A 12,752-nucleotide genomic window follows, 5' to 3' on the forward strand; every position below is an offset into this window, starting at 1 on the left:
AGTTCATCCCTGCCCTTGGCAAAGACGCAGTTCTGGAGTTAAGTGGGTCACGTCTTCTTGGGGCGAGGTTGGCTCTAAGAGAAGGGTTTTTTCCCCCAATGCCATGCCACGGTGTCCGCCTCCCCGTGGAGGTGCGGCTGCTGGTGGAGCAGGGATCATTTTGCGTCATGGGTCGGCCGGGGCGCATCACATGACTGCAGTCTTGTGACTACCTCAGCAGCAGAGCACGGCCGCTTCCTCCGCTGCTGGGAGTTTGCCGTGAGTTTGTGGCTGCCGGTAGCTGAAACAATTAAGTTGGGCAGTAGTGGCTGCGGCACCAGCGCCTCTTAAGGCTCTTCACACACACTCACACTGCTCCAATTAGGAGGAGGGGCTGCCCTCTCAGTCGATACTGTGCTCCTGTCAATCACCGTGGCACCATAGAGGCTGTGATTTAAATCCGTATGTGCCGGCGGTAGAGAGTGCCCTCATGTCCGAAAAAAGTAGACCGAAGCGGTGGGGCAATCCGAGTCAGTGGAGTGCACTGCAAGCAGCACGAGACTCACGTGTCTCTCATGGCCACCCGCCGCGGTGCAAGAAGGGGGAATGAAGGATGGATTGCTACAGGCAGTTAGCTGCGCCGCGCAAAACACTATCTGAAACCTTGGCAGCTATGCATACTGATATTGTACTATTGTTGACTGCCCACGAAATTTAGAAGCAGTAATGATTTCATAAAAATATTCAATGAATGTGAGCTTGCACTTTTATTTTTAAAAACCACAAATGTTTTGCTTAGTTGCGTTATAAATGTCAAATTTTATTAGAATGTTTCGATATCGGCGACTGTGTTTGTTGCCGTCACAATGGCTCAGGTTTATCATGGGCTTGATTACTTAACGAGAGTCCCCGCGCCGGGCGGTGTGCCGGGGGCAGCGGTGTGGCCGGTCCACTCCGGGGTGGCTGTTTTCAGATGTTAAGGCCCAGGAGTCCCAGCGGGGAGTCTCTGTGGGCTGCAGGAGATCACATCTGGCATATGCTGTACACCCAACTGTTTACCGAGAGGTAACAGGCAATCAGTGTCAGGGAACAAAGGGGGGAGGCGGTGGAAGCGGCTAATTACCCAGAGAAGGGATGCGAGAGGCAGCGCGAGGCCCGGATGCAGTCTGGCACCACCGCACCGGGCGGGAGTGGAGGTGTGTCATGCACCAGAGGAACCAGCCACCGGCAGCAGACAGCAAAGCTGCAAAAGGCGCAGGCAGCCAAGTCACCAGCACCAATTAATTCACGCCCGAGGAACGTTTTTAACAACCGTTATCAAGGTGCGGCGTGCGCCTCCACTCACTCTCAACGAACTGGGTTATCTGTGAGAGCAGCCAACGAGGACACTCCCTGAGGTGTGATCAGTGAGGCAAAGTCTGATAAGGAAGCCCCAAAAATGAGCGCCGGTGCGAACATCAAACACTGATTCCGACCGTCAGCCCTTCCAGAAGGCAGCGCCACTTATTGACAGCCGTGCCTGTGAAAATATAATACAAATGTGCTTTTCCTGAGTTTGCGTGTGTCCCCGCCAGACCCTTTGGCAAGAGCCACACATCTTGTTTTTAAAGCAGCACTGGTACTTTAAGAAACCGGAGTTGCTTCTTTAAAAAGATGAAGGAACAAAGGTTTCTCTATTTCATTGCATTAATGTGGATGATGTTCCGATGTCTCTTGTTAAACGTGACAAATTAGTGAACTAAGAAGGCAAGTGAGCTGCATGTAAACCTGCACGTGGTGCTCAAAATAACAGAAATCAACATTGTTGTCTATTAAATAAAATACAATATGAATTGCACAACTTCGATACACGATAGGTGATGTTTGTGTGCTTGACATGTTGACGCTAAAGCAACGTGCAGCACGAGGGCCGGCCGAGTAAGTGATGGATGCTGAACTCTGATTTTTCTCCTGAGCACTTTGACCGCTGCTTGGCCCTCGCTCCGGCGGCCCTGGCTTCGCCCTTTTACCTCCTGCCCCCCGTGGCACCAAGGCCTTCTGGCATCGAGGCGCTTTGTCTGTGATCTGGGGGAGGGGAGCTAGTGCACTGTCACATGCTGCTGAGCAGGGAGCAGGGGGCGCCGACTATCTTCAGTTACATAAACTGCAATGGAAGCTGCAGTTGAAGCCGGTACTGCAGAGTACTGTCTGCCAAGGTTTCATATTGCTGTGTGATATTTTCATAATCCTGGTGTAATTATCAGTGACATTCAACGACTGAGTGACATTTTCTCGCATGCAAAATGAAACCTATAAATATCAGAGGAAGCATTCAATTTCGTTTACAGTTCTCTTTAGCACCAGAAACGGGCCTTTGCAGACTGTTAAAACAGCAACAATTAGCGTTTTTCTCTTGGGAATGGTGCAGCCCTACTGGCAGATGTACACTTATAAGTGTGCACCCATGCCAGCCTAGATCCACTGTACATTGTGCGAGGTGAGGGCAGGCTTACTCGCAAGTTGTTGACACATTCCAGCGTCAACAATCTATTTAATAAACCACCATCGGGTTCACACATATAAAATGTCTGGTGTGAGGAGTTTCTGGAGCCGAGGAGCAAGGGCAGAGCACAGCAAACTGCATCCTTTGCAACGCCAGCAGTGCTGCGCCCCTTCACAAGCACAGGTCTGAATCTGAACTCAGCTGCTAAAATTATCCGCTTTAAAACCCAGATTTGCACACGTGTGCTCAATAACACACAGAGCTTAGAAGAGCACAGCACCAGCCGTGGCACTGAATGTGTGAATACTGTACACAGTCAGTCATGGGTACAGCTGTACTGTAGTCAGTACGGCCCGGGGAAGGTGGAGCGGTCAGTGCCTGGAGAATTTAACATATTTAAAGCTAGAACTGCCCTCCACGAGATCGTTACCGAGAGCAGTTAAAGACTGTGGTCGACCTCCACCTTTGTTGTTATCTGAGCCTATGCTTAGTGTACCACCTTCTCAGTCACACCACAGGAAGGGGCACTGTCTGTCGTTGTCTTTCCATACTGTCATTCCATACTGTGTGTGTGGGGCTGTGTCTGTGTGTGGGGCTCTGGGTCTGTGTGTTTGTGTGTGGCCTTTGCGAGAGATTAAGCGATTGACATTGTAAATGACAATGCCATTTATTTATCTGTTTTCAAAAGCAACACATAAACAAGCATTTACAATGCAACGGTTTCGCCTTTGCAAAAGTTAGAGCTGTTGGCATTGTAAATGACAACATTTTTATTTATGTGTTGGTTTTGAAAACAGATAAATAAATGGCATTGTTATTTACAATGCCAATAGCTTAATCTCTCGCAAATGTGAGACCTATTTTACCCTACTGGAAGAGCTCAGCAGACAGCAATTACTACCACACACACACACCCAGAGCCACAGACACCCGAAGCCACACACACACAGCCAGCCACACACACCCAGAGGCACACACACCCAGAACCACACACACCCAGAGCCACACACACACACCCAGAGAAACAAACCAATGAATACATCACTCTATGAAACAGACTTGAAGTTAGATGTACTCAATGAGTTGACTGAACACCATTTCTTCATCTGCCGCTAATAAATATTGTATTCATATTCATTAAGCATGCCCCCCTTGTTGAACAAGGGGCAGATACAACTGTGTACATTAGGCAAGAGTTCTGCAATATGTCCATCAAAGTTTATTTTTTACTCTGCACAACTACATGAAACGTTTTGCAATTTCAGTGATTCTTTGCACTATTACACAACTTTTGTTAAGTTGGTGTAGGTCTCTAGGTCAAAGGTCAGCAATTCTGATAAATAAATCTAAGAAAACGGTCTAATATTTTTTTGCTAAAATATTTCAGACAAAGGATGTAAGAAGCTAGCTCAACATGCTCTCACAACGTATTATTAACATAATGAATTTAATAAAGCAATTTTTCAGCCAGCCCAAATAATATAAAATCAATTTCTATTAAAATTAGGGAATTCGTGAAATAAGCCCCCTGTTCAAATATTGGTTTAATGAACATGAATTACAATGCAAATACTGCTAGTACCTAGCAATAAACACACTACTATTGCTGTCTGCTGAGCTCGTCCAGTAGGGTACAATAGGTCTCACATTTGCGAGAGATTAAGCTATTGGCAATGTAAATGACAATGCCATTTATTTATCTGTTTTAAAAACCAAAACATAAATAAAAATGTTGTCATTTACAATGCCAATAGCTCTAACTTTTGCAAAGGTGAAACCGTTGCATTGTAAATGCTTGTTAATAACGCTGCTTGTTCCTGAAAACTGGAAAGATGGTAATAGTAGCACACTAAATTATTTGGTGATGCCCTTTTTAGAAAACAAAGCACACATTTTCAGAAGTCCACATTTTTCTCATTTTTTCAAAACAACCCAAATGAATGTCGGCTAATTTCTTGGTTACCTCTATCGGAATCACACGTGGGGAAAAAAGAATGCAACTTTGACTTGGTTACCCTTTGTGGATAAAAGCTATGAATGGTTTCACACGTCGTGCTCCAAACTTTAAAAGTATCGACAAGTCCTAGGGCAGAGAAACTCCTCAACAGCTATGGGTAGAGAAGAGCCCTAGTTGCAGATTTTACCTCTAGTCAGTGACCCCTTCTCAGAGGTAGGAGCATCTGGGACGCTCATTAGAAGCTCTGCTGCTTTAGCTCATTCATTAATTCTTTATAGAGCCTTCTGATAGGTGGGAGAGCACATGGTGTACATCATCATCAGAGTGTATAATGTACTGGCAACGCAACGCAGCACAGTCACATTTGAGCACCCTCAGTGGGCTCCCAGATATTAACCCCACTGCAGCGAAAAACAACCCTAAATTAGAAAAAAAAAGAGTATGTGAGTACAGCTTGAGGTCATGATCGACTCGCAATGCCCTCCGGCGAGGCCTTGATTGGCTCACAACGGCCTTGATCGCTGGTCCTGGTTTATTCAGCATAATTTGACACCACGTGGGTGGTGCTGTAAGACACTACATGCTTTTAGGTATATTGAGCAGTCCCACAAGGATCTCCGCCATCCAGCTCAGGAACGGCTCATAGAATGATTACCCTTTCTGTCCAGGAAGCTTTCTTTTAAGCAGGATGTGCGAGTGATGCCAGTTTCTCTGCTACTTCGATTTGGTTTCTCAGTTGACACTGGTGGTGCTGTTTACTGTTTTGCTTCACTTCGCTTTCGGTCACTTTATTTTGGTGCTTTTGGACCCTCTTGATGTTAGTTGCATCTTGTTTCTCTCTGTCGGTCGAGTTGGCACTTATTGTTTCTCTGCATCACATGACATTTGCTACTGGTTTATCTGTCCCCTTACAACTGTTTGCTGCAGTCTCTGTATTAGCTGAATTTTAATTTTTCTTGTCTTGTTCTGTTATTTAGAGCTGGTACTGCAGCTAGCTTTACTTTCTTGTTATTTCTTATTTATATTTCACATTTCGTATTTTTGCGAATGCACCAGCATACTCCATTTTTATGTGAACTTGAAACTTTACTCGACCCTAGCATCCTTTATAGTTTTGTGCTGGTATGCTTTCAGAAAGAAGACAAGATAAGTCCGGAAACCAAGATTAAGAAATTAGAAGCTGTTCTGTTGCCAGGTAAGCACATATTCTGCTTTTTAAAAATTGTACTTACTGGTTAAACGTTTTGTGATCCAAAATCAACTTGTTTCAGCTTTGAATAGGGAGATTGTTGTGTTCTGGAGTTGTGGTTATTACATTTTCCCCATTCTTCTCTGATATATAGTTAATAATTCAGTAAGGAGCACATCCTTTTTGGTTTTTTTGTTTTTGCTATTGTGGCATAGTTACTGTAGTCTTACAGCATTTGAAGTTTAAGCAAATAAATAAGTGTTCTTCATACAGTTACTTTGACATGTGAATTGTTTAGAACTGTCCAAAAACTACACTTGTGTAATTTTATTAATTTGGTATTCCCATGTGCTGTATTTAACGAGCTGTGTAAAATTTCTACTAAAGAGTATAAAGAACAAAGGACGAGGCTTGGATAGCTAATATGGTGGATGCCTAAGCAGAGTGCTCCCGGCTTGAGGCTCATTAATCCACCCAAGTTTGTTACTCAGGGAGTCTCCCTGAGCCCAATCTGGAAAATGGTCCTCCTGGTGAATAGTTGGCCTTGGCGGCATTCCGTGCTACACACCTGAGACTCCCGGAGCAGCATTATGACTTGCGGGTTGATTCCACCTTTGCTGCTGCACGGCCAGTGGCAGAAGGGTGTTTCTGCTGACTCCCAGGAGTCAACAGGCAGTGGTAGGAGAGGCACCATCAATGCCCAGTGCTCCGTCTGACTTTTGGTCCCCGAGTGAGTTTTTGGGACCTGCCTAGTGTGACTAACAGACTGCACAGCAGTTTACTGTTGTGTGACTGCCTGCTTTGAGGGTGTGGCTGGGCCAGGCCGGGCTCCTTCCTCATGGCTTGCTTGGTGGCCGGACCACACATCAAGGAGGTGTGCCTTGTGCCTGCCTGCCTAGTGGCACAGATGGCCATCACAGGCCTCTCCTGACTACGACCTTGATCCTTCCTAAAATGCGCCCTACGATGTGGGGCCCGCCTGCAGTTGTGGAGGGAAGCCTCTGTCATCATCTATGAGACGACCACAGAAAACTTGTGGAACGGGTCACTCAGTCTGAAAAGACACTGCATGACCTCAACCCCACACTGCAGATCTCCAGAAGATGCACCAGGACCTAATGGAGTGGGTCGTGTTTATCGAGAATCATTCAGAACATGCAAAGAGATGTGTTCGTTGTAATAATATCTGCATTGGGGGGCCCCCTGGAGGGCAATGATGGCCCCAACGTGCTGGATCACCTAGAAACCTGGTTTAAGGATCTTCTTGTCCCTAAGTACCGTGCACCATTCTTCTCCAGCGCGTCCCAACCAAACGCCCTTCTCAAGGAGCACCCTCCGGCCCAGTTGTAGCAAAAATCCCTCACTTCCACAGAATGCCAAAACCAAATGCATACACATTATGGAATAACATATTAACAATTATAGTCCCTTTTAGTTAGAGCTCATTTCTGGTAAAAATTTTTACCTTCATTTGTTTGTTTCCTGTTGTATAATTTTCTGGTTTTAGCGCTGTGGTTGGAACAATCCTTACCTGAAGATACCGAAATGAAAAGGCAACCTTTAGCAGAAGCGTCCCAGGTTGTTAGATTTCCCCTCCCAAGTTTTTTCAAGTCCCTTTTATGATTTAAGGATAGGTTGCAATATTTCTATACAGTGGAATTAGAGTAAGTGAATTTCTAATAAATTATGACGATGCAGATATGAAATAAATGCTATGGTTTGGAAAAGTTTGCTACTTGGATAAAGTGATCGGTGAAACTGAAATATCCATTGTTAGAGAGATTTGAAAGGTGTTTACTGGTGATAAGACTCCAGCAATATGTGTTTCATTAGCAGGCCTCAATTGCTTGTTCTTACAGTTATTAAATTGATGCCAAAAGATCAGCAGACGGGGACGTTTTTAACTAATATTGTTTCCAATGGCTTAAAGTGGGAAGCCAAATACTGGTGTGGGAGTATCCAGTATGACCCCACCAGCATACAGCTGATAGAAAAGGGGATACATCGCTGACTAGCAATTTCAACTGTTGCCGCAATCTAATAATTAATTTTTAATAACTGTTGAACCAGCCATCACTTTAACTGAATGACAGCTGTACCAGGGCTTTCGGTGAAGGTCCCTGGTACATTGGCTGCTGACCTCTTCTCATATTGCCTGTACCTGGGGCTTCCAATGGAGGTCCCTGGTACATTGGCTTCTGGTCTCCCTTCGTATTGCCTGCACTCGGGGCTTCTGGTGGAGGTCCCTGGTACATTGGCTGCTGAACTCCTTTCATATTGCCTATACCGGGAGCTTCCGGTGGAGGTTCCAGGTAAATTGGCTGATGGCCTCTTTTTGTATTGCCCTTTCTTCTCCTGCTTGGTGAGGGCGGGGCTGTCGATGGTCGCTGCGACACATCCCCTTGGGCGGTGTTTTCCACGACGCTGAGGTTCTAATCTGCATGGGGGGGGGACAGTGCTGTTTTCCCTGTCCCTGTGGCTCATCCCCTGTTAGGGGGAACTGGGCTATTCACTGTCCCGGTGATTTGTCCCCTGTCAGGACCTTTGGTTCACCTGAGCTGGGGGTGTGGGGGGGTCCTCTCGCAGACCCTCTTTCCCCTTGGTTATGGCTAGGGTATGTATTCTACGTTAAGATAACTGCCTGTAGTAGTCTCTATCAGATATACGAGTTACTTACCTTCTGTAACAATGTATCTGGTAGAGATGATTCTAGCCGCAGATTCCTTCACGACCCGCTCTTCCTCCCCATTCTGTGAGGGCCCTCTTGGCCTTCTGCACTCATCTGCTTATGGGTGGTTGTCTTTTTGCGGGTGCCCTTTTCCTCCTCCCTCCCTCTGGGGATGCTCGCCTTGTTGCTCCATTTTTCTACTTTTGTGGGCACTTCTGCGCCCCTGCACCCTGGTCTCCAGTGTGGGGTTCGCTCTTCTTCTTCTTCCTTTTGTTACTTGCACTTCTGTCTTTGGCAGTCCTTGGGGTTGAGGTGCCTTGGTTGGTCTTGACCTTGGCTTCGGGAGACTTTCTCCCTGCTGGTATTGTCTGGGACTGAATGGTCATTGCTCTCCGTTCTGACCTTGGTGTCCCCTTCTGTTCCGGGCGGTGGCTGCAGACTTCTTGGTCTGCTGTGTATTTTTTACATGCTTTTGCCCAGGGGAGGCTGTTGTATTTGTTTACAGGATTGCTTTCCAATGGCGTTGTCCTGTTCTTTCATTCCAGATCTTGGTGCCTCAGTACCTGACTCTATCCTGGATGGTGCTGTTCCTCACCATTGTTTTTTTTCCTCCTGTTTAGCAGGGTTTTTTGCACACTGTTCCAGTATTCTCAGTTTTGTTAGTGATTGCTCAGATTTTTGGTGCAGAAAAGTTCTCCGAAGAAAACTGACTTTGGCGCGCCGGGGTGGGACTTATGTATCCTCGCTGACGTCATGGACGCGGACGACATCTGGGCGGAGTCACGTGGTGGCAGGGATGCTGTGGCAAAAAGTATTCTGGATCCAGTCTCGCGCCTGGGGATAATTCCACGATAAGGAATCTGCGGCTAGAATTGTCTCTACCAGAATTGTCTCTACCAGATACATTGTTACCAAAGGTAAGTAACTCTTACTTCTGACTTTATGAAAGTCCCTGCAGAAACACAAAGATGCGGGCCGGTAGACAAAATGGAAGAGGAGTAGAGGCTAACTTAACACAATACATTTTTTACCTTTCAACAATGCTGTCCCATTGGGCATTCTAGAATTCACTGGTCCTGCCCGCTCAAGTGTGGGGGACATCTAGCAATAATTTGCTGTGATAAATTCCTTACTAAGGAACTTAAATTGACAGAGTTTTCTCATGCTGAACTACTGGGTTGCTCTGTCACCACTCCTGGAGTGGGTTGCTACCTCTCAGAGGAGGAAAGCGAAACCATTTATTAACTGCTTTCTTAATTTTGTTACTATTGTCTTCATCTCATACAAATTTGCTGGTTCCAGAAGATTTTCGTTTATGGATCAACTCTGTCATCATCGGCAGTCCTATTGCCTATATTATTAATGGAATGGTTGGCTTGAAGATTAATGGCCCTACACATCAGAAAGGGCAGCAAATAAAGTTATGGATGGAATGCTTGAATTAATCTCAGTGTGGGGATTTTCATACCATGGTCCAGACATGTCATTATAGCATGATATCCTCAACTAAAGCTGAATACTACTACTCAAAGAAAATTTTGCTGTGACTCCAAACTTCCCCTATACAGCATCATCACACTCTGCACTAACAAAGACAACAACCCAGCCATCATCTCAACCTGGGAAACTCCTTACTACGCCGACCACCTCCACCCTCATCAGCTTTCAGGGATCCCTGCCCCCACGACATGTTTAACAAGGTAACCAACTCCATCAGCAAGGAGCTTACCCACATCCTTAACACCTCCATCACCTCTGCCCGCTTACCCACTGCCTGGAAGCATGTAGAAGTCAACGGTTTCCGGCCAAAGTCCTAAAAAAAGGAATAAACATCCAACTTACCAAACATCTTGAAACCAACAACCTGCTGTATCCCTCGCAGTCAGGATTCCTTCCCAACCATAGCACGGAAACATCTACATATGACATCAGAGCCCTCATCCTCCTCGACCTCTCTGCAGCCTTTGACACCGTGTCTCACTGCACCCTCTTCCACATCCTCCACTCCCCAAGTGTGTTGCTTCCTTTCTCACAGGCTGAACCCAAAGCATCCACCTCCCACCCTACTCCTCAGCATGCAAAGACCTCGTCTGTGAATTCCTCCAAGACTCCTCTCTTAGCCCCACCCTCTACAACACCTACATACCCCCTGTAGCCACCCTGGTCAAATCTCATGAATGAACGTCATTTCCTGCGTGGATGACACTCAGCTCGTCCTGTCCCTATCCACCAAAACAAAAGCCAACTTCCACATGTGCATGACCAACATTGCTTGTTGGATGCAGAGCACGTGCCTCAAACTTAACAAAGAAAAAAACGGGATACTCCTCTGTGGAAGCAAGAGTGCCTTTATTGAAAACAAGTTCTGAAAAAGCCAGTTGCTCTTTCGTGAATGTTTAGAGGGTGTGAGGGAGGCAAGGGTAAATGGAGGAGGAATAGTGATGGTGCTGTGGTGATGTGATAACCAAAATTGTTTGGTTGTCCCTCAACCTAATTTGTGTTATTAAAAATATCAAGGATGAATAGTTTCCTGTCAACTAATAAGTGTTTAAAAATAATCTTTTTATCTGCTATATAAGCTTATTACTAGGTTTTTTTGGGGGGGGGCATGGGTGGTGGGTACATAGTTGGTATGGTGCCCTTCATAAAGAATGTACCTCTTTTCAATGTAGAATTGCAGTGAGGTTATTTTTCTGGACAAAATTTCAAAGGCAATGGAAGAAACGCTTGAACCTACACCACCACCTCTGCCTATGCTTCTCTTCTTCTTGGGCAGATGTCTCTCCTTGGACCATAAACTATATTACATCCGTGGAACTGCTGACAGCGCCCACCTTGATCCTGTCCTAATCTAACCTGAGGCGCTTCAACCCCCTCATTGGACTTAATGTGGCGCTCCCTCTCTGGCCTCTCCACAGGTCTTGCAAAATAGTGCCACTTGTGAAGTCCTTTTGAATAGTGCCGAGTTAGTCCTCTAGCTTTGATAAGTTTCAGCACAGGTTATGTATACTACTCAAGCCTGTAAATATGTTTTCAGTCTTTAAAAGCCAACAAGGAAGGACCTGGTTTGCCAAAGCGCTTGTGTGAATAAAAAACTGCGTACAAAAATATCCAGGATCAGCCGCGATTATGTTAAATCGGAAGGGGGATGAAGAGCAAGATATTTAACCTCTTGGCTGCTAGGCGTTTTCCCGCTGTGTGCTGGAAAATGCCATTTTAGTGGCACTATGACGAGCTCAGCTCGTCATCAGCACACGACACCCGTGGGTGATGACGAGCTGAGCTCGTCATCAGCATCGAAAGGGTTAACGAGGTCCTACTCCTATGCTCCAGACGCGTGGGGAGATGCCTAGATGAGACGGCAGCGCCCGCTCTTCCAGTCAGGTGGTCCCTACAGTGGTCAAGTCCCACCCCTGCGCCTATGAAGTAGTGTACTCCCACCATTGAGGTGGAAACTTTTCACTGATTTCTATCCAGGATCAGACTTACTTTATTTGGACATGCTCGATTTATGGGGAGTCCCCCGGCCCCACAAGGGGGCTAATACCTCTCGTTTATTAAGGTCCTGATGAAGTGCCGTCTGATTTAGGGGCTCCATAGGCACGAAACATGCACATATAAAAAGCTAACCTGGTACCTTAGGAACTCTTGATCGCGCCACTGTTTTGACTTAGTCCTGGAATCTTTTTGAATTAATCGGTTTTGGGGACCGGTGTCTATTTAACGTCACCTTGCACAGACCGCAACACACTATTTTTAGCCTACATGCACTCACCACATACAGCATCCTCAGCTCTGAAGATCTCCGCCAAAGAAGCCACCAGGCCCGTCAGATATTGCAGCGCCGGTCTGACGAGAAGCGCCCTATGACGAAGCATGATATCTTAAGTGAAGTGTAATGGCATTATGATCCGAAAATCAGATCTCCCAGCTACTTGACTCCATGCCAGGTAGCAGCTCTCAGTGCACCGGCTATTAAGAGGAATTGTTCTCCTTTCCTTGTTTTGCATCAGCAGTGATTACAACTGTTTTGCACCAGTTGCGTGAGGATTGTTAAGCACACAAAGCATGGCAGCTTTTTATAGGGCAATTCATCTTTGGAATTTTTCCAAAGATGGTTCCTCGTCTTGAAGCAGTGGTTTGCACATGTGCAGCGCAGAACTTTGCTGTTGTGTTCCTTGTTGTAATATGTCTTGGGCCGCTCAAGAATGTAATGAGGCCGGCTTTTGAATGCCACACAAGAATGTGTTCATTGCTGAATCTCATGACTGCCAGCTGTGTTCTCAAGTTGGATCGTTTACCGAATCTTTGCTCTTTTTACGGCTGACGGTAAACCTCAAAACCACATCACTTGTGTAACTGCAGATTCAAATAGAACTAATGACAGAGCATACCATGCCAGTGTTTTTGTTCTTTATTCATCGTCTAAACCAGAGTATTTTGAAGCGGTACTGAACATTCTTTGCTGTACCAAGCC

The 12,752-nt window shown here is 45.9% G+C and overlaps 1 protein-coding gene across 1 annotated transcript in view; it reads left to right on the forward strand.

The window, feature by feature from the left end:
* Positions 1-12,752, forward strand: part of MTMR10 (myotubularin related protein 10) — a 441,272-nt gene that overhangs the window by 50,581 nt on the left and 377,939 nt on the right. The window contains exon 2 of the mRNA XM_086958381.1: positions 5,553-5,613. Coding sequence (XP_086814507.1) covers positions 5,553-5,613 — 61 coding nt within the window. The remainder of the gene's footprint in view (positions 1-5,552; positions 5,614-12,752) is intronic.

This window comes from Lissotriton vulgaris, chromosome 2_1, assembly GCF_964263255.1.
Source record: "Lissotriton vulgaris chromosome 2_1, aLisVul1.2, whole genome shotgun sequence".
Classification (NCBI taxonomy): domain Eukaryota; kingdom Metazoa; phylum Chordata; class Amphibia; order Caudata; family Salamandridae; genus Lissotriton; species Lissotriton vulgaris.